At 39.3% G+C, this 23,334-nt stretch overlaps 2 protein-coding genes across 2 annotated transcripts; both read right to left on the bottom strand.

Annotated features, from left to right (window-relative positions):
* Window positions 1–1,772: 1,772 nt before the first annotated feature.
* On the bottom strand, window positions 1,773–7,148 carry PKNH_1017900 (phosphatidylinositol 3-kinase, putative; the record flags this gene model as incomplete). The annotated part of the gene is made up of 1 exon (XM_002259626.1): window positions 1,773–7,148. One exon carries the CDS (start codon window positions 7,146–7,148, stop codon window positions 1,773–1,775), a length of 5,376 nt encoding a protein of 1,791 aa, XP_002259662.1.
* A 1,682-nt stretch (window positions 7,149–8,830) lies between these two features.
* PKNH_1018000 (SICAvar, type I) lies at window positions 8,831–22,444 on the bottom strand (the record flags this gene model as incomplete). Its single annotated transcript, XM_002259627.1, has 12 exons — window positions 8,831–9,244; window positions 9,548–10,183; window positions 10,477–11,181; window positions 11,539–12,195; window positions 12,749–13,378; window positions 13,606–13,712; window positions 13,925–14,447; window positions 14,606–15,268; window positions 15,659–16,222; window positions 16,540–16,634; window positions 18,331–19,162; window positions 22,331–22,444. 12 exons carry the CDS (start codon window positions 22,442–22,444, stop codon window positions 8,831–8,833), a joined length of 5,940 nt encoding a protein of 1,979 aa, XP_002259663.1.
* Window positions 22,445–23,334: the final 890 nt, after the last annotated feature.

A 23,334-nucleotide genomic window follows, 5' to 3' on the forward strand; every position in this document is an offset into this window, starting at 1 on the left:
AAATGAGCGCAAAATTTTGGACAGACAAACATGAAGGATCAAATTTGGAGTGACAATTTTGGACGGAATTTTTTTTTTTGTTACATCCTCTTTGAAAAAGAGAAAAGATGAAACAACGTGGCACAGAACGGCATGTGACGTGGGTAATCGCAGGGGTATCCTTGGTGATCCGCCTCCGCAATTTTGCCCGCTGGTCATTTCGCCCCTTCGCCGATTATTATTCCATTTCGTCCCCCCGTTAGCATTGCAGAAAAAAAAAAATAAATAAATAAAGCAAAAAAAATAAAACAGAAACAAGACAAAATAAAGCAAAAAGAAAAATAAAACAGACACAAGGCAAAATACAGCAGAATAAAAATTAAAAACTCCTTCCGCGGTACAATTTACGAGCTTCTGCCATCAAACTGGGATACCTACATGTAGACATTAATATCCTTATGTAGATAGGGAAACAAAAATTAACGTTCCATAGTTGTGTGCATAATTATGCACATTTAGGGTAAATAATTTAAAAATGAAAAGTTCCCAATGGGGTGTGCTTTTATCACCTCACTGTGGTTTTAACTTTTCAAATATTAATGGCTGTACAATTTTTTTTTTTTTTTTTTTTTTTTTTTTGTGCAGAAAAGCAAGGTAAAAGTGTGCACATATTTTTTTCCTTCATGGTTTTTTTGTCCAAGTTGCACACACCGTGACTTCTGCACAGTTTTAACTTTTGTTCTGACTTAGTTTAGCTACCGCTTTAACTTCACACTGAAGAGTTTCTACATTTTTGCGATAGCAACAGGGAAGGAATACTTCCAAGTTGATGCATAATGCTTATGCAGCATGGATGTGTGAATGTGTGCGTTCCAGAATGTTCGTATTTTTGTTCTTCCTTCGCTGACATTTTAGTTTCGAGCTAAAATGCAACCCTGGCGAATGCGTTTTTGCCTGAACAGGTTAGCTTTTTTTTTTTTTTTTTTTTTTTTTTTTAATTCCAACTTCCTATAGGCGCAATGTTTGTGAAAATGGCTCACCTGTTTAAGAAGCGTACACACCTTAGTGTGTGGAGGGGTTTGTCTTCCTCCCCCTGTGGCAGGATGCGGCTGAGAAGACAAACCCCGTTTTGGTAATCCTGCTTACACTCTTCTTCTGTGTCAAGCTTTCTCATGTTTTGTTGTTTCGCTGAGTGGAGCAACCCTCCTTTCACTATTGCCACGATGGGCATGAGAAAAAAAATGGTGCGTCAAAATGGTAACACGCAAATGTGCATAAGTAGGGGGAGGGGGGTAAGGAAAGAAAAAAAAAGGAAAGAAGGCCATATGTAACCATGTTGTTACGCGTTCTGCGCATACCCATCAGACTTTTTACATTTTCTCTCTTAATGGTGAATTTCCTTTTTTAAAATTAGAGACATGTATAACCACACTGGGAGTAAACCCCACTGTACATAGTTACAGGCATCCTTTCGGTTAGGAACAAATTGCCTTGGTTTTAAAGGAGCATTTTTTACCTGTCCACCACGCCTATGCAGGAAGGTAAATTTTCACTTTTACTACACATGTACATGAACGTGTTTGTGTAGATGGAACACAAAAAAAAAAAAAAAAAAAAAAAAAGAAGAATTCGCGAGGTCGCAGGGTTGTGACGCTCCCAAGCGGGGAAAAACCACGGAAGGAGCAACTACACAACAAAATGACAAAAAAAAAAAATAGGATCACATATCAGTGGCACCTACACAAAGGAGTAAGAGGTTGCAGCAGAAAAAAAGATGAGCAACTTATCCGCTGTCACTTCCAGTTGAGGGCCCACTCGTGCAGCTTGTCTACCACGACGGGGAAGAGGGTTTTAACGGAAGTGTTGATGACACTCAAAAAGTAAACCTCCGCGGCCTCGTCGTTTAAATCCAATCTGAACTTTTCCTGAACCTTTAGTACGCACAACTCGGGGCTCATTTTCATGTCCTTCAATCCAGACTCGCACATGCAATCGAGCAGGCTAATGATTAACTTGGAGTGGTAGCGCAGGTACTTATAGGCCAAACAGCACTTCTTCAGAAATTGTTCATATCCAACACTATGGGCTCCACCCATGGCTTCGATCATTTCTTTGCACAATTTCATGGGGGGAGAAAACGGCTTGGGGTCTTCTCCGAATATGTACCCAAAGTCAATGTGGAAAAAACATCCATCACGTGAAACCATGAGGTTGTCTAAATGTCGATCTCCTATGCCAAGTAAGTAAGTGATGACACTATATCCTGCACAGCTGGAGATGAAGTTTTCCAAAATGGTGGCATCAAATCCGAGGGGAGACTTGGGATCGGTGCCCTTCTCCATGAAGTATTGTCTAATTTCTCCTTTATAATTCTTTTTAATAGAAGATATAGATTCTGCGTAGTTAACAAACTCGATAAACCCATCATCTGTGGAAAGGGCAAGAACTTTGTAAAGAGTTAACTTCAAATCCAGTCCATACCTTTTCCATATGTTGTCAATGATGCATATTATCTGTATGACCAGATGGTCTTGTCTCAAGTCATCTCCCGCTTTGTAAATGTATTTTTTAATGGAGAGTTCATAAATTTCGTTGTATTTCTTTACGCACTGCTTACTGTGTGAGGTACTTTCCGTCTCGTGATGGATCACCACTTGTGCGTTGGGGGGATCTGCAATTGGGAAATCTACACTTGGACACTCTTCACCATCACGGGGGACCAATTTTTGCAACCCCACTTTCTCCACTCTCCTGCCATTATAAAAGATATTTTTGCCTTCCCACTTCACTTTTCTGTAATGACGCTCAAAATCAGATGCGCAGTCAAAGGAGCTATACAGAGATTTTAAAAACTTCGAGTTGAACGAATGATACATGGAATAGTTTTTTTTTTTCTTGACGTTTTTTTTTAAATATTTTTGCTCATTGATTATCAAATTGTGGAAATGTTCATGTGCCAATTTTATTTTTTTTCTCACCAGGCAAGCTATTACAATTGGGTACAGGGAGGATCTCAATACGTATGACTGTTCAGGTAAAAAGCTCAAGAATTCTATGTCTGGATCGATGGGTAAAATTAGCGGAGCTCTAATTCTCTTTATTTTCTGCTTCCTGACGAGACTTATGGAATCATCCAGAATGTCGATATTATTGTCCTCATCACTGTACGTTGCGCTTAGGAAAAAGTCGAAGTTATCATTTAATTGCAGGAGGTTGGAGAAGAAGGACGTATCTTTGTTCCTCTCGATAGGGGCCCCTTTGGAGTCGTCTATGTAGTTGATAGTTTTGCTTTCCTCCGTGCTGATATCCGAGGTTGACCTGTGGGTCAAGGGCAGTGTACCCTGCGCGGTTTGCGTACCCCCGGGATCGTACTGGAAGCAATATACGTCTGCTTCCGGATCCGCGTGGATACTCAGCTCTCCGTTCAGGTAGTACACGGAGTTGCACACATCGTTCTGATGGTGCACTGAATCGGCGTCGGAGTCAACGTCCACGGTGGCGTCTTCCTCGACCACTTGTTGCATCGTCACGACGTTTTTTTCTACGTCTACTTGAGCTTCCACCTCGCCTACCATCCCTTCCACCTCGCCTACCATCCCTTCCACCTCGCCTACCATCCCTTCCACCTCGCCTACCATCCCTTCCACCTCGCCTACCATCCCTTCCACCTCGCCTACCATCCCTTCCACCTCGCCTACCACCCCTTCCACCTCGCCTACCACCCCTTCCACCTCGTCTACCGCCCCTTCCACTTGTACTCCTTCCGCCGCAGCTCCCTGCCGCGCATCCCGAGGAGAGACAAAATCATAAACCTCGTTGTCCGACACGAAGATGTTATTCTTAATAAAATCCTTAATCACAACACAACCGTAGTTCTGGCGGTAGCAAAAGAGGAACTGCCTGAGTTTCTTCGTTTTGTTATAGATTCGATCGGACTTGCTCTTGGCAATTTTCGTGAGGTACAGCAATTGGTTCCTAAATCGGTTTTGGTTTTTCAGAATAGATAGAATCTTCCTTTTCTTTTTCAAATTGGATGTCATTAACTTGGTAATGAAGAGCTTATGAATGTGTATGTAGAGGTTGCCTTTACATTTATCCTTGGTTTCGCTTAACAAAAACCAGTGGAGAAATATAGATAGTTTCTTCGACGTGATACACTTGTTAATTAAGGTTTCAATAAACAGATCATCAATCGGCTGGTGGTTAAAAACTCGAAGACTCTGCACCAGTTGGAATAGATACAACTTTAGTTGGTCCTTTTTCGCCTGAGCAATTATCTGCATCACGTATTTCTTAATCACTGTACGCTGTAGGTGGCAATTCAACATCTCAAGGCAGTTTTCCAAAGATGGCTTGGACCAGTAATTTAGCAACTCCGTGGCTTCATCCTTTTCTTGTGGGTTCTCCCAATTGACGCTCTTGACAAACGTACCCAAAGCTTCTTGTCTGTTAACTAGCTGCAGGCGGAACTTCCACAGACACTTTTTCTCCACCTCATTTAGCTTAATCACTGGTGTATTCAAAATTGTGTTTATCGTTTTTATTTCCTCCATCGCTGGAGCTGCGTCAGCTGTGACATGCCATCCTCCCTCCCTTTTCTGGACAGAAAAGTCAAACGGGTAATCATCGTATCTGCTTCTATTCGCTAGGTGAATGTTTTTACTAATTCGACTTGCGTATCTATTCATATGCTCGAATATGTCGTTTCGCTTTTTTCCCTCTCCCGGGGTTTCTCCCTCCACTGTTCCCACATCCAAGTCTTCTTCCCCCTGCAGTGTCTCTTTCCCCCCAATGACAGGCCTCTTCACTCTTTTCAGGAAGGCCCGCACTACAGAACTCGTGCCCCTCCCCGGCGTGCCATCGACCTCGCCCACATAGTCGAAAGAGTTGAAAAACCAGTTACTTCCATAATCACCGTCATCACGATTATCGGGGTGGCAATTGGTCGGATAGGATTCCTTCCGATGGGCTCCCTCCTGATGATTCTCTCCCTTCCTGTCTCCATAATATATGCAACGTTCGTTAAAAAGGGAAAAATGAAAAAAAAGGAATCCGGCAATATGCGCCTTTTCCTTTATCTTCCACTGGGCGTACATTTCTGATATTCTCCTCAAGGATGCCACCACGCGATTCCGTTTTGGCAGGGTATCCTCAAAGGAATGACCAGGCTTGCCATATTCATGATATATCCTTCCCCCTGCGCAGAACAATTCCCATTCGTATTGGCGCAACTTTCTCCGCAATCGTTTTACCTGACTTGTCATATATATATATTTTTTTTTCCTCCCAAGGTTGGTCACACGAAAGGAAACACAACCGTTGTGCTTTCGTTGTTCTTCTTTCATGAGTATCTCCCCCTGGGTGAAATCGAAGCGATGTTCCTCATTAACGTTTTCTTCAGTCACTTCGCGATGGTCATCCGCTTGGCAGATTATCCTCCCCGCGCTGAGACAATTCTCCACTGGAGTGTCCCATCCAAAAAAAATTCTCCTTACCGAACGTACGTAACGTGAGATGCGATTGTACTGTTTCATCGTTTGATAGAAGGTGTTAGTTCCATGCCGATGGGGAGGATTCTCTGATCCTGTAGGGAATATAGACTTCTCGTGTCCTTTGGCACTACGATGGGAGGTAGTATCAACCAGTGTGTCGTGTGGATCATCCATCTCATCAGCCTCATACACACCTCTAAGAACATTTCGCTCTTTTTTTTCCTCTCTTAAGGGGAGAATACTGTGATGACTATCCATTTCTGAGGATGCTCCACTTCGAACATTTTCTATACTACCTTCTCTACTGAGGACCACCTGACTGAACTGATCCCTCCTCCTCTGCACACTTCCCTTTCGTGAGCGACGGTACAAACACAGCAAATCACGATAAACACTATTTCCTTGCAAGAAGGAAATTATACTCTGGTGAGAAGTACTCTTCCTAAAACTGTTATCATCCATATGAGCAATTTTCTTCCTCAACGCAGAGGTAATGATATCCTGAATTTTCTCCTTCCTCCCAAGATGGTACAATTTCTTAATTTGAAGTCCCTGCTTAATGGCCCCACTGGGGGAAAACACCCTACAGTACGAGTAAAACTTCCAATCTTTTTTTTCCCTATGTTGGATGAGAAAAAATAAGTAACTCTTTGGGCTCAGCTGGGAGTACCTAATAGGATAATTCAGGGTTCGATTGATTGTGCACAGATTCCTTCGTATCGCTTTGGCTTTTCTGTTTCTGGGCATCGTTGTGGAATTTTCCTTCGGGGAGTTATCAGAGTGGTTATCACGACAACTGTCACACTTAGCAGGGCCACCTGTGTGTGGCTCTCTTCCACTGGACAGATTATTACCCCCCAGTGAATTCTTAAACAATTGTTCACCTTCTCCGGTGTCCCTCTTCCCTGACGTAGAACTCTTCCTTTCGGACTTGCTCAATATGTTCGCCATATCCTCTGCAATTCGATTATCATAATTTTGCAACTCATCTTTTTTTACGCGTGTGCATCTTCTTAAGTTCTCCCCCCAATGGTTCACGCATTTGTTACTAAGCTGTTTGGCACGGTGACTTTTCCTCCTGCTGGAGGCTGCACATCTGACACTTACTGGATGGCTATAAAATTCCTTGTCCATAAGAAGATAGCAGGTGGCTTCAAATTCATCACTGGGAATTTCCTCTTCGCCCGCATACTTAACATCTGAATGTTCTCTCCTTTTATTTCGATTCAACTTAGAGTCTAAACCACTTGTTAAACCTGCCCCTATTGTGACAGTAGTTCCTTTTAACTGAATGGGGGGCACTCTCCTTTTAGAATTCCCCCTTCCTGGGCGAATTCTTTCTTTGCCATCCTTTGACATGATCAGGTGCTTCTTTTTCCTCTTCCTTTGGAGATACTTGAATTTTTCCAGTCTCCTCATTTTGCGCAGGAACACCGTTTTGCTCTCCCCGTTCGGGCTACTGACAGTATTCGCAGTGTTCGCTGCGATATCGTTTGCATCTTCATCCGGGGGGGAGGAGGCCGCTTCCCCAGGGTCGACGGCTCGGTCCTTCACCCCATGACTACGCCGCCTTCTCGTGCTGTGGACATCACACCTGTGCCCACCTTTGAAAACTGTGAAGAGACTTAACCTTACGGAGAAATAATCCCGGACATCTTTTATGCTCGTATTATTCATCTTGCGTTCCTAAGGAGTTAGGCGCTTCACATTTCCTCTCTCACTTTCCGGCGCATACAAAAATGTACGTACACTTGGATTACTTTTCACCACTCTTGGGGGGGTTCCCCTCCAACTGAATTTTTTTTTTTTTTCAGTATGGCCTTAAGGAATAAAAGAGGAAGAAACCTCTTTTCCATTTTACAGAATGTCAATAAGGAAATGTCGAAAGGGTTTCGGTTCCTCTTGAAATTCCTTCCTTTTTGACACCCCCCCCTACGTCAGTGTGCTCTGCCATGTGCACTCTTTCATCCTCGCATAATTTCATCAGCTGGCGGGTATAATTCCACGCACAGTCGTTATGGTGATGGCGTTGAACAGAAGCGCAACAACTGAAGGTGTAAAAGCGGATCATCCCCTAGTAAGCATTTCTTAACTTTTTTGGCGGGCAAAGAAACTTCCGGAAAAAGCATTTTTTTTTCTTTCTTGGTCCTGTAACATGGCACGCTATGGTGAAAATGTACTTGATATATATAGGTCGACACCTGAGGCGCATGGGAGGAATAATATATGGCATGGACACGAAGAAATATGCCACAGCGAAATACGGGAAAAAGGGAAACCTTTTCTCTTGCACCAATGAAGTCGTGCACTACGCCACGCGTGACCTTCCCGCCGCGGGAAGCGCTCTTATTGAGTTAATGAATTAATGTACCGGAATAAAATGTGGAAAGGAAATGAGGGTTAGAATTACCAAATTATATTATACGGGGAAGAAAAGTACTTAAAATGTTTTATTAGAAGAAAATCAAAGAAGGAAAAAAAGAAAAGGAAAGAAATAAAGGAACAAAAAGAAATGTCCACAATTTGGAACACTTCTCAAATTTCCATATTTAGAATTAGCAAGGAGAAGGATGATGAAAGAATTATTAAAATTATAAAAAATTATTAGGACAAAAATTTTTTAACCAAAAAAATTTTAATGAACACTTTAGATGTTCAGTAAAGTTGCAAACAAAATAAAAAATAAATGTGGAAGAAAAAATCCTTTTTTTTTCTTCTTTTCTTTTCTTTTATTTTTTTTTTTCCTCTATAGGCTCTCATATTCATGATACATTGAACACATGAGTACATTCAAACAATACAAAAAAAAAAAAAAAAAAGGACAAAAAAAAAATTAATAAAAGAAATTCAAAAAAAAATTAAGAAATAACATGAATATTCAAACTCCTTATGTCTGTTTATCACATAAAAAAAAAAAGGACAAAAAGGGTATGAAAGCAATATTTCTTCTTCCCAAAACATTTTTCACTCCAAGCATATATATTTTTCCCTTATCACGAGATTACGTCAAAATTATTTCTGTGTGCGTGTGTGTGTGTCTGTTCTATATAATGAATTGATCTAAATATAACACATTATCAATTAAGGTTTTCATTCATTTCACACTTGTGAAACAAAGGTCTTAATTTCCACAGAGTGAAACTTTTAATTTATATCTTTAATTTTAAACCTTAAACCCTGAACCCTAAACCCTAAACCTTAAATCCTAAAACCTAAACCCTAAAACATAAACCCTAAACTGTGAACCCCAAACTGTGAACCCTAAACCCAAAACCCTGAACGCTAAACCCTGAACCCTAAACCCAAAACTGTGAATCCTAAACCTAAAACTGTGAACTCTAAACCTAAAACTGTGAACCCTAAACCATAAACACGGAACCTAAACTTGGAACACGTTCCATTGGAACACTTTCCATAGGAACCCCTTCCATAAGAACTTCTTCCTTAGGAACCTGTTCCTCTTCCATTAATTCGGATCCCATGAACTCTCGAACCAAAAGTTCCAGAAAATCCTTCTGATTCAATTGTGTGTCCCCTTTTTGACATTCATCCAACACTTCAAAATGAATTTCAATAATCGTTCGACGATTCACGCGACCAGAACGCTTCGTTCTGGTTGGAGCAGAACGAGGTTTTCGTTCCTTCACCAATTGATATTCATGTGAACTATCTGGCTGCACATGATCGAGGAGTTGTTCCTGTACAGATGGACGAGATGCTTGAGCAGGAGATCTTCTGAAACGTGGTCCTCCTTTACCAAGAGGACCAAAATACTACAAAAAGAAAAAAAGAAAAAGGGGAGAATATTTTTGTTAAGAAGATTGTGAAATGTTCTTTTTACACATTTATTTTATTTTTTCTTTTTTTTTCTTTTTTTTTCTTTTTTTTTCTTTTTTTTTTTTTTAACCATTAAAAAAAATTTTCTTTTCCTTTTAACCATGAAAAAAATTTTTTTTTTCCTTTTAACCGTTAAAAAAATTTTTTTTTTCCTTTTAACCGTTAAAAAAATTTTTTTTTTCCTTTTAACAATTAATTTTGTCCATTAAAAGAGATTTTTTTTTTTTTTTTTATCTTACCTTCCAAAGGTAATAAGCCATAGCAGAAAGGCCAATGGAGACAGGAGCCAAAGGAAGAAAAGGGGTAAGGATATCCGTAAGAAGGATGGGACAGACTGTATTCTCTAATGTTTGTTGCATATGGTTTTTGTTCGGTTGGTCTTGGAAGATTGATTCCACTTCAGACTTTACATTGTCAGTGCCAATCAAGCAATCATTATAGTCGTTCAGTTTGCATTCAAAACAAGAAGTATTACTACCATTCTTGTTGCATGGAGGTGTTCCTTTCATAATGTCACCACTTTTCTTAAAAGCATATTCTATGCCCTCTTTTACACTACAATCAGGATGTACCTTATACTTTTTTTCTTTATCTGCCATTACTTTTAATTGTTTTGCATATTCTTTAAGAAATAAACAACCCATCGTTTGTCTGAACGATGGGCCCTTCTTTTGGTCATTACCATGGGTATAAATGTGCTGCAACCCTGCAGCAAAAAGCAGACAAGCTGCTTTATTTGTTTTGCTTTGTTTATGGCCTAAAGTATACCAATCGTAGTCTTGGCAGTATTGGGTAACTGCATTCTGATTTTCAGACTTCGTCATATATTCTAAAAGTTCTTTTAATTCCCTTCCGATCTCACCGCTCAAGGCATCCTAAACATAGAACAAAAGAAAAAGAGAGATTAAAAAAAATATATATGTATATGTGTACACAGATGTATACACATATGTGTACACATATACATATATACATATATATACATATATACATATACATATATACATATACATATATATACATATACATATATATACATATACATATATACATATACATATATACATACATATACTTATACTTATACTTATACGTATATACATATATACATATATATGTGTATATGTATATATAATGTTGTTGCTGTCATTGATATGGGTTCGCATACCCAGTTCACTCCGCTGCTTTGTCCTTTTTTGTTTTTGACTTCTACGTAGTATAATTTTGCTGCGCATTGGAGTTGAGTACAGAAATTCTTGTCCATTTCATTTATTTTATCTAGTGTTTGTTTCATTTGGGATTCTTTTTTGAGTAATTCGTCCATTTTTTGGGGGACCTTTTCTTTGTTCTCCTCGCAATTTTGTCCATTTTGTTTTGTCTTAACCAAAGAGCTGTCAACACTTAGTTGGCAACTACTAAATTCTGATTTTGGCACCCTCTCACATTTAAAACAACCGTAAACTCCACTCGAACACGAAGGCGAAGACGAAGACGAAGAATTTTTATTATTTTCATTATTCCAATCATCAAACATTGCCTTTATTCTTTCCTCATCAATTGGACAAATATTCTCCATTTCTTTTCTTATTTTAGTTGCGTATAGGTTAAGTGCTGCGCACATCATAGATTGTTTAAAAAACTTATCATCATCCTTATTACCGTTCTGAGTGGTGGTATCACCTGTAATTGTGTTAATGTGTTGTAAACCTGCTGTGATATGATTACATGCTTTTCTTTCGACACTATCAGCATTACCATCACCAAATGCTTTGCATACAACATTATTGTTCTTTGCAGTGTTATTTCCATTCGTCTGAATTATTGTGAACATATTCAGAAGTTCGCCTTTAACAGTCGTATCCCAAAAGTCACACTGTAAAAAAAAAAAGTAAAAAGTTATATATGTAGTAGATGGGTTAGTGTCTAGTATCCGGCTGGTGTAGTATCCTGTCCCTGTCTGCGAGAAGTTTTTCCTTTACCCCCCCTAAAGTAGCTAAAGCAAACCCCGGAACCCTATTCATATACCCTGAAAACCTTATTCCAACACCCTCAAACCTTCTTCCTATACCCTGAACCTCATTCCAATACCCCTGAAACCTTATTCTAACACCCGGAATCTGAATTTTTTTTTTTTTTTTTTTTTTTTCTTTTTTTCTTTTTTTCTTTTTTTCTTTTTTTTTTTTGTTCCTTTCTATCCCTCTGGTGTTGTGTTGTTTGTAGTAATACTTACCCAAGTCTTCTTTGGAGTAGTTTTTCCGTTCGACGTCGTTGCGTTGTTCTGGAACCATTTTGGTGCGGCACATTTAATGTAATCGCATAACTTATCCATGTGATTTATTTTTGTTAGGGCGGCAGTTACAGTTGTGTCATTGTCTGGAAGTACTGTTTTTAAATTTTGCGTCACTTTCGTCTTCCCTGTTTTGCCATTAGTGCTAATTTCGCAAGTCTCCAAATTTTCTTCCCATTCACATTCAATGCACGAACTGCCGTTCTTACATTCACCAGTAGTAATACCTGTATTCCATGTCTTGAAAGCTTTCTTTAAACCGGAATCGATAACACATTTTGATTGATCTTGCATTTTTTTTGCATATTCCTTCAGGAGTAAACAACCCACTGTTTGCCTCAACAGTGGGTCCTTACTCAGGATGGGGTAAGTTGAAGTTCCATTCGTTGGAGTTGTCTTGAGTTGTTCAAAACCGGCATGCAAATAATTGCATGCCTTCTTTTCAGGGTCAGTAGCAGGTCTGCCATTGGCAGCGCCACTGCCATCATCCATTGTCCCACATTGACCTCCTTTGTCTTGACCCCCATTATCTGTCATTGCTTGTGACAATTCTTTCCATAGTTTGGCGACTTCGCCGCCTTCCTTCCCCCAGAAGTCGTCCTGTATAAGTGGAGTAATATATATATATATATATATACATATGCATATGCATATGCATATGCATATATACATATACATCCATGTATATGTACATACATACATATACATACGTATATGTATAAGTATACATTCTTTTTCTTTTTTTTTTTCTTTTTCTGTTTCGTGTTGGTGTGTAGTGTACGTTTTTGGATTCCCAGCCATCCTGCCTCTATCTGCGAGGAGTTTTTCCTTTCCCCCCCTAAAGTAACTAAAGCTAACCCCGAAACCTTATTCCAATACCCCTGAAACCTTCACTCCTAAACCCGGAGTCTGACTTCTAGCAACCGCAAACCTTATTCTAACACCCCTACAACCTTATTACAGCACCCCCACAACCTTCATCCCTGAACCCGGAATCTGAATTCTGACACCCTGACACCTTTATTCCTAAACCCGGAATCTAAGTTCATACACCCTGACACCTTTGTCCTAAACCCGGAATCTGAAGTTTTCTTTCTTTTTTTTTTTCCTTTTCTTTTATTCCTTCTATTCCTTTTCTTTTTATTCTACTTACCGCACGGTTGTTTCCCATGGTCAGCTGAACTCGAGATGCTAAACATTGGAGACGATCACATAAAGTGACCTTCCTTTTTATTTCGGACAATGTGAATTGTATGTTGGTGTTGGTGGTGCCATCGTTTAACTTTTTCATTACTTCATCCAACAAGTTCTTGTTCTCAATTGTGGAACTGATACACTTCTGTTCCTTACATTCCTCACAGGAACCATCATCCTTTTTACCATTCTCCTTACACCACTTCTTGCGATTTTCTTCCTTCCCGGCTGCAACAAAGGCCCCCTTTATACCTTCCTCCACAGCGCAAGCATAACCACCCTGTTTTGCATGTTGTTTTAATTTTTCTGCTAATGCATTCAATATTACACAACGCATGGTAGATTTAAATATTCGGTCATTCAATTTGGCCCCCTCAGAACCGGATCCGTCTTCTTTCTTGATTTGATGTATGTCCTTTAGTGCTCTAACAATAAGTTTGCATGTTGTTTTGCTCACACAGTCCTTTGCACCATTGGTACATGTAACGGCAGAACACAGACTGTCTACGTCGCCGTCGCTTCCCCCATTGTCAGAAAGGGCGCTGTCAAGCTTGGTGACTTCCTTTTGGACTTCGGTCCACATTTCATTCTACAATTGAAGTAATATATATATATATATACATGTATACATACACGTGTATATGTATACATGTATATACGTACGCATATGTACATACATATGTATATATGTATATGTATGTACATATAGATGTGTATATGTATATTTATTCATCCCATGAAAACATATATAATGCATGCGCATACACTTCGTACACTAATCTATCACCTGATAGAGTGGACAATATTATTCCATACCTCCTTCGTTTTATTGGATTTATCGTGCCCCCTGTCTTCAAGCCACTGCTTCTTTACACATTCTACACGACCACACAAACCCTTTGTGTCCTTACATTGACCACCACCTGTATGGAAAGATGTTAAAAGAGAATGGGAAGATGAAAGGAAAGGAAGTGGAAAGGTGAAGGGAAAAATAGAAAAAGGAATAAGAAGAAAAGGAAGGAGGGGAAGGTGGAATTGGTGATGATAGTAGAATGCTTTGATGGTGATGATGGTGGTGATGATGGTGGTTGTGCGGGAATTGTGAAGTAGGATTGTGTTGGTGGTGTCTACTTACATATGGTCCTCGTTAGAGAAGACTTCGATAAGGAACTACTAATATTGCTATCTTCCAACATTGGATCAATTTTATCATGTAACTTCGTTACTTCCGATGTGTTGCTATTTTCTTTAATGTAGCATCTGCTGTATTCTTTGAACCTCTCACACTTAAAACATTTATCACCCTTGCAGTTGACACTTTTATCCTTAATGGACTCACTATTGTCAAATGCCTTAGTTATCCCTTCCACTACACTCCTTTCCCCTTTACATCGAAGGCCCATCAGTCTATCTGCAACGGCATTTAATAAAACACATTGCATCGTTCTTTTGAATGATTTTTCAACCTCGTTTCCGTCCTTGATGTCGTAGAGGTTTTTTAATCCTGCTGCTATACGGAGGCAAGCCTCCTTATCTCTCGGCCTTCCGTCTCCATGACTCCCGAGGTCCTTACAGTATTCATGAACTTCCTTCTTCTTCGAATTTATGTCTTTGCCAAGGGTGGTGAGTTCATTCTTTGCTGCGTCCCACACTTTCTTCTACAATTAAAGAAAATATATATACATACGTACATATATATATGTATATATGTATATACATATATATATACATACATGTATATGCGTACATATGTAAATATATGTATATATATGGCTGTATATCTATGTATGTTTATGTGTAATGGTTATTCCCTTACCCAGTCAGAGGGTTCCACAGTTCCGCCCTTGTTTGCTTTTTCCTGTTTTAACCATCTTTCGGATACACATTGGAAGCGTTTACATAAGTCCTTCACTTCATTCATTTCTTTCGCCGCTGCCGTCACAGCGGCATCGTCCTTCGTGACGATGCCGTCCAATTTCTTCTCAACCTTCGAATCTGTCTTGCCATTCATTTCAATTTTGCAATTGTCATATTTGCTTTCATTCCATTGGCAAGGGACACATTGTCCCTTGCCCTTGCCATTCTGGCAAGAGTTTGCCTTAGAATTAGGGTCCTTCCATAAAGTGAAAGCTGTGCTTATCCCCTTTTCAATATTACAAATTGCCTTTTCTTTCATATGTTTTGCATATAAATGAAGTAAGAAACAACCCATCGCTTGTCTCAACGATGGGTTGTCCAAAATTGGATTACTAGTTCCTGACGGCGCCGCCGTCGCTGCCGGCGCCGTCGTCGTATACAGATGTGTTAATCCGGCATGCAAAAATTTGCATGCTGTCTTTTCAGGGTCGGTGGCATCCCTTTCATCATTAGTGCCCTTATCCACTATATTACAATCTCCATTCCCTGTTCCCTTACTGGCAGTCATTTTCTGTGCCAATTCTTCCCACAATTTCTTTACATCGTCCGTCCAAAATTGGTTCTGTAAGTGAAGTAACATATATATATACATATGCATAAATGCATATGCATATATACATATACATAAGTATACATACGTATACATACATGTATATGCATATACGTACACATATACATTGGTATATATATATGTATACATATATATACATATACATATATGTGTATATGTAAGTGTATATATGTATATACATGTATATATATGTAGATGTATACATGTATGTACTTATGTATGTATGTATGTATACATGTATGTATGTATACATGTATGTATGTATACATGTATGTATGTATACATGTATGTATGTAAGTGTATATGTATATACATATGTATATACGCATATGTAATGGTCATTCCTTACCACCCAAGCAGGTGGTGTGTGTGCCCACTTACCTGTCCCTTCCCTGGTCCCCCGTTGTTCTCATACCACTTCGCTGCACATTGTATACGTTCACATAAGGAATTTACCTTATTTATATCAGTCAGGGTTCTCTGTATTTGGGCGTTCTTCTCCTTGATCGTGTCATCAACTTTCTGCTTTATTCCCGTGCTGTCATTCAAGCAACTATCATAATTTTCGTTCTGTGTGCATACGAAGCAGTCATTAGTGCCATTCGTGCATTGACCTGCAGTAGTCATAATGGTACTACTTTGTTCAAAAGCTTTCTTTAAACCGTCGTCTATGTTACAAAGCCCTTTTTTCTGTGCTTCTTCTTTTAATTTTTTAGCATAGACATTTAACAGAAGACAATTTATAATTTGATCAGATAATTGATGTTTGCCACTTGCCGTTCTGTACATAAGTTCTAATTTAGCAGTAATGTGTTTGCATGCTTCTTTATTTGCATTATCTAAGCCATCGTTTTCGCATTGGTTAGGAGTGGTGCTACTACTAGTGGTCCCCCGATTAAAGAGATTGCCCAATTCGTTCTGGACGTGTTCGTCCCAGGAAACTCCCTATATCGAAAGGGAAGGTATATATATACATATATATACATATATACATATATACATATATATACATATATATACATACATATATACATATATATACATACATATATACATATATATACATACATATATACATATATATACATACATATATACATATATATGTACATATACATATACATATATATACATACATATATACATATATATGTACATATACATATACATATATATATACATATACGTATATATGTGTATATATACATATATGTATATATGTATATATATGTATATATAGGCAGTCTTTTGCCCTTGCTTACGCTGCTGCTCTGCTGTTTCGTCAATTCCCAATGTGTTTTTGCACATTTTAGGCGCTCACATGAACTCATGCCGTCTTGCTTCATGCATGCTTCAGCTGCGAAAAGAAGATTAATACGACATGTAAAGTGCCATATGTGTATATGTATGTACTTATGTAGATTAAGTGAATGTATGTCATTCACAATTGATCAATGAAAATTTTTTCCCTCCTTTTCCGTGTAGACATTTCTACATTTCCGGTTGGTGTAGTATTCGGTTGGTGTAGTATTCGGTTGGTGTAGTATTCGGTTGGTGTAGTATTCGGTTGGTGTAGTATTCGGTTGGTGTAGTATTCGGTTGGTGTAGTATTCGGTTGGTGTAGTATTCGGTTGGTGTAGTATTCGGTTGGTATAGTATTCGGTTGGTGTAGTATTCGGTTGGTGTAGTATTCGGTTGATGTAGTATTCGGTTGGTGTAGTATTCGGTTGGTGTAGTATTCGGTTGGTGTAGTATTCGGTTGGTGTAGTATTCGGTTGGTGTAGTATTCGGTTGATGTAGTATCCGGTTGGTGTAGTATCCGGTTGGTGTAGTATCCGGTTGGTGTAGTATCCGGTTGGTGTAGTATCCAATTGGTGTAGTATCCGGTTGGTATAGTATCCGGTTGGTGTAGTATCCGGTTGGTGTAGTATCCGGTTGGTGTAGTATCCAATTGGTGTAGTATCCGGTTGGTATAGTATCCGGTTGGTGTAGTATTCGGTTGGTGTAGTATTCGGTTGGTGTAGTATCCGGTTGGTGTAGTATGCGGTTGGTGTAGTATCCGGTTGGTGTAGTATTCGGTTGGTGTAGTATCCGGTTGGTGTAGTATCCGGTTGGTGTAGTATCCGGTTGGTGTAGTATCCGGTTGGTGTAGTATCCGGTTGGTGTAGTATCGGTTGGTGTAGTATCCGGTTCGTGCAGTATCCGGTTGTGTAGTGTCCGTTTGGTGTAGTATTCGGTTGGTGTAGTATTCGGTTGGTGTAGTATCCGGTTGGTGTAGTATCCGATTGATGTATAGTATCCGGTTGGTGTAGTATCCGGTTGTTGTAGTATCAGGTTGATGTAGTATCAGGTTGGTGTAGTATCCGGTTGTTGTAGTATCCGGTTGATGTAGTATCCGGTTGGTGTGCCATCCTGTTACTACCATCCGGTTTCTACCATGCTGTTAGTGCGTAGTATCCTGTCCCTGTCTGCGAGGAGTTTTTCCTTTACTTCCCCACCTTTAAGGCAGCTAAAGCTAACCCCGGAACCTTATTCCTGAACCCTAAAACCTCACTCCTATACCCCTACAACCTTACTCCTGTACCCTGAAACCTTACCGCTATACCGTACAACCTTAATCCTAACCCCCTGAAACCTTACTCCTATACACTAAAACCTTACTCCTATACACTAAAACCTTACTCCTATACACTAAAACCTTACTCCTATACACTAAAACCTTACTCCTATACACTAAAACCTTACTCCTATACACTAAAACCTTACTCCTATACACTAAAACCTTACTCCTATACACTAAAACCTTACTCCTATACACTAAAACCTTACTCCTATACACTAAAACCTTACTCCTATACACTAAAACCTTACTCCTAACACCCCTAAAACCTTTATTCCAAAACCTGCACACCCTTCTCATCTTACAGAATCCATCAACCTCCTTATCTTCCATCCCCATCCTTTTTTTTTTTTTTCTTTTTAATTTATTTTATCATTCTCTTTCTTTTTCTTTTTTTTTTTAAACATTCTTTTTCTTTTTCTTTAACACTTACCTTCATTTTTTTGGATTTTCTCCTCTACTTTGCTCATTAAGGTAGCAAAGTTAAGGGGAGTGCCAGTGCCATCATTCTGCATAGACGACATTATTGCTGTCTTCAAGTCTCCGATTGTTAACGACTCCTTATCACTTATTAATTCGTCCATTAACTGTGCCCTATTATTGGTGTCGCCTACATTAAGGAAATCTCCGATACTCCCTTTATTCTTTTCCTCTGTTTCCTTCCCCTTTCCCTGCTTTCCCCCCCCACATGCGCTCGACCAACTCATCCATGGCTTCAGGAGCCTCCAACTTATGCCCCCCCACCCTGGTGCGCGCATTAATTCTTTCATTCTTTGTTCCCACTCTTTGATTGTATCCCCAAGAACTGCTTTCCCGACTATTAAGTCGTTCGCGGTAATCCCCTTACATGCATCCAAGTTATCGATAGCGCCATCGTGTGCCTTTAACTTATCCTCCACGCTCTGCGATATGTGATTAATCACATCCTTCAAATGACAATGATCTCCATAAATTTCGGATAAAGCAACTGCTCCAACGAGACAACGTCTATAGGCTTCAGGACCTCCCACTGCTTCATAAGTGGGTGGTACATCTTCCCCGCCCTCGAACTCACTACCCTCCGTTCCTATACCACTCATGAAATACCTTATTTCAGCAACTGCCTTGCACATCTCCTTCATTGCCCCCACCACCAGTCCCTTCCTTGTTCCCCCGGGTCCCGTTATGTTCTCACAGAAGTTCTTGATTTCCTTGGACTCGTTTTTCCTCGTCACCCACTTCTTCAAATTCTCCCATGTTTCTTTCAAACTCTTCTGCATTTCTTCCTACACATAAAAAAAAAAAAAAAAAAAAAAAAATTACATATACATTTCGTAATCCGAATATATATATTCATATATTTATGGTGACACCATCCTCCCTCCACTTATGTTCCCCCTATCTCCATATTCTTTTTCTTCTTTTCCTCCATCTTATAATTTCCTCCCCCCGTTTGCTTTCAATTCTCCAGTTCCTTCCCTTATGCGATTGTCCCCCTGCGCAGTTTTTCCCAACTATATGGTTCCCCCTGTCCGGTTGGTGTGTAGTATCCGGTTGGTGTGTAGTATCCGGTTGGTGTGTAGTATCCGGTTGGTGTGTAGTACCCGGTTGGTGTGTAGTATCCGGTTGGTGTGTAGTACCCGGTTGGTGTATAGTATCCGGTTGGTGCAGTATCCGGTTGGTGCAGTATCCGGTTGGTGCAGTATCCGGTTGGTGCAGTATCCGGTTGGTGCAGTATCCGGTTGGTGCAGTATCCGGTTGGTGCAGTATCCGGTTGGTGCAGTATCCGGTTGGTGCAGTATCCGGTTGGTGCAGTACCCGGTTGGTGTATAGTATCCGGTTCGTGCAGTATCCGGTTCGTGCAGTATCCGGTTCGTGCAGTATCCGGTTCGTGCAGTATCCGGTTCGTGCAGTATCCGGTTCGTGCAGTATCCGGTTCGTGCAGTATCCGGTTCGTGCAGTATCCGGTTCGTGCAGTATCCGGTTCGTGCAGTATCCGGTTCGTGCAGTATCCGGTTCGTGCAGTATCCGGTTCGTGCAGTATCCGGTTCGTGCAGTACCGGGTCCATGTCTGCGAGGAGCTTTTCCTTTCCCCCCCGTGCTCAACTAAGGCTAACCCCGCAACCTTATTCATATACCCTAAAAACCTTATTCCTATACCTTAAAAAACTTATTCCTATACCCTAAAAACATTATTCCTATACCCTAAAAACCTTATTCCAATACCCGGAAGCCTTATTCCTATACCCTTAGAACCTTATTCTAACACCATACAACCTTACTCCTATATCTCTGAAACCTTATTCCAACACCCCTAAAACCTTCTTTCTATATTCGGAATTTGACGTCCATCAGCCCTAAAACCATAGTCCTTAACCCGGAAATTAATTTCTAACACCTCTCAACCACCTTCTTTTTTCTTTTTCTTTTTTTCTTTTTCAGTTGTTATTGGTACTTCGTTCCTGATACTCTGCCATCCAGTTAGCGTGCAGTATCCGGTCCCTGTTTGCGGGGAGTTTTTTTCCTTCAGGGAGTATGCCTGCGGCATTCATCAGGGGGTTTCGTGTAGTATCCGATCCCTGTCTGCGAGGAGTTTTTCCTTTCCCCCTCCCTCAAAGCAACTAAAAGCTAACCTCTGAAACCTTATTCCAACACCCTTAAAACCTTACTCCTAAACTTTGAAACCTTATACCAACACCCCTAAAACCTTTATTCCTAAACCCGGAATCTGACTTCTAACACCCCTCAACCTCCTCATCATCCTCTCACCCCAATCTTCTTATTTTTTTCTTTTCTTTTTTTTCCAATGTGGTAAGGTAATGCGTATGCCTATTTGCCTTTTTTTTTTTTTTATTCTTTTCATTTTTGCGAAAAAAAAAAAAAAAAGAAAAGAAAAAACCTGTCACCCTAGAACCGAAAGCATACACCCTGAAGCGTACACCCTAAAAATGCGAAATCTTACACATATGCACCGTAAAATATTATAAATCCCGTAACCCCAAAATGCGAAATCTTACACATATACAACGTAAAATATTATAAATCCCGCAACCTAAATACGAAATCATACACATATACACCGTAAAATATTAAATCCCACAACCTAAATACGAAATCTTACACATATACACCGTAAAATATTAAATCCCACAACCTAAATACGAAATCTTACACATATTCACCGTAAAATATTATAAATCCTGCAACCTAAAAATGCGAAATCTTACAAATATACACCGTAAAATATTATAAATCCCGCAACCTAAAAATGCGAAATCTTACAAATATACACCGTAAAAATATTAAATCCCGCAACCTAAATACGAAATCCTATATATATACACCGTAAAATATTAAATCCCGCAACCTAAAAACGCGAAATCCTACACATGTACACCGTAAAAATATTAAATCCCGCAAAACTAAATACGAAAATTTACGCATATACACCGTAAAATATTATAAATCTCGCAAAACTAAATACGAAATCCTACCCATGTACACCGTAAAATATTAAATCCCGCAACCTAAAAATACGAAATCTTACACATATACACCGTAAAATATAAAATCCCGCAACCTAAAAGTACGAAATCTTACACATATACACCGAAAAAATATTAAATCCCGCAACTTAAATACGAAATCCTACCCATGTACACCGTAAAATATTATAAATCCCGCAACCTAAAAATACGAAATCTTACACATATACACCGTAAAATATTATAAATCTCGCAAAACTAAATACGAAATCCTACACATATACACCGTAAAATATTAAATCCCGCAACCGAAAAATACGAAATCCTACACATATTCACCGTAAAATATTAAACCCCGCAACCTAAATACGAAATCCTACACATATACACCGTAAAATATTAAATCCCGCAACCTAAAAATACAAAATCCTACACATATACACCGAAAAAATATTAAATCCCGCAACCTAAATACGAAATCCTACACATGTACACTGTAAAATATTATAAATCTCGCAAAACTAAATACGAAATCCTACACATATACACCGTAAAATATTAAATCCCGCAACCTAAAAATACAAAATCCTACACATATACACCGAAAAAATATTAAATCCCGCAACCTAAATACGAAATCTTACACATATACACCGTAAAATATTATAAATCTCGCAACCTAAAAATGCGAAATCTTACACATATACACCGTAAAAATATTATAAATCGCGCAATCTAAAAATGCGAAATCTTACACATACACCCTAAATCCTAAACCATAAACCCTGAAACCCCGAAACTCCGAAACCCTGAACTCTGAAGCTTGGAGCTTCCTTTTCTTCCTCCCTCAAATATTCCTCCCTTTTTCTTCCCTTAAGACCTTCTTCCTTTTTTTCCTTCTGTAACATGCTTTCCCCTTTGCGCTTCTCTTCACCTCTCCTTCTTCCTTATTTTATTATATGCACTTACCGTAATTTCCTGAGGATTCGTCGGAGGCGAACCCCCCTTCTTCAATAATTCCTCCATCCACTTCCCGAACAATCCGCCTCCACCCTGTGTTGTCCCTGCGCTGGGTTCTGCCATGATTTGTTCTTGTTGTTTGTTTATTCTGTTTGTTCATTTATTCTTATTTTTCTGTTGTCTTCTACAATTTGTATATATTATAAAAAATGAAAAAAATGAAAAGAAAAAAATTTTCCTCAAAAAAGAAACAATTTTCTTCCGTCGTCGTATTCGACGTACCCGTCTCTTTTTTCTTTTTTTCCTGTCCGGTTCCCCTAGTTTCCAATACCCCTGCCATCCGGTTCCTAAAATCCGGTTGGTGTGTAGTATCCGGTCTCTGTCTGCGAGGAGTTTTTCCCTTGACCCCCCTAAACCCTGAACCCTAAACCAGAAATGTGATTTCTAACACCCCTAAAACCTTATTCCTAAACCCGGAATCTGACTTCTAACATCCATAAAGCCTTTACTGTCTTCCCTTATTCTTCCTTCTTTATTTCGTTCTTTTGCTCTATTTGTTCCTTCTTTATTTCCTTCTTCTTTTTCTTTTCTGTTCCTTTCTTTTTTCATTGCCGAAAAAAACAATAATATAAGAAGGAAAGTTTTGTTTAAGGAAGGGAAGGAAAGAAGGTTTCTTACGGGATGGTAAAAGAAAGAAGTTTTTCGAGGGGAAGAAAAAGAAGGAAGGTTTTCAAAGGGGAAAAAGAAGAAAGAAGATTTTAAAGGGGGAAAGGAAAAGAAGGTTACTTAAAGAGGGAAAAAAAAGAAGGTTTAAAAAGAAGAAAAAGAAAGAAGGTTTCTTAAGGAGAGGAAGGAAAGCAGGTTTTCAAAGGGGGAAAAGGAAAGAAGGTTTCTTAAGGGGGGGGGAAAAACAAACAGGGTTCTATAGGTAAGAGAAAGAAGGTTTAAGGGGAAGAGGAAGAAGAAGGTTTTAAAAGGGGGAAAAAGAAGGTTTAAACGGAAGAAAAAGAAGT

Source organism: Plasmodium knowlesi (genome assembly GCF_000006355.2).
Source record: "Plasmodium knowlesi strain H genome assembly, chromosome: 10".
NCBI classification, from domain to species: domain Eukaryota; phylum Apicomplexa; class Aconoidasida; order Haemosporida; family Plasmodiidae; genus Plasmodium; species Plasmodium knowlesi.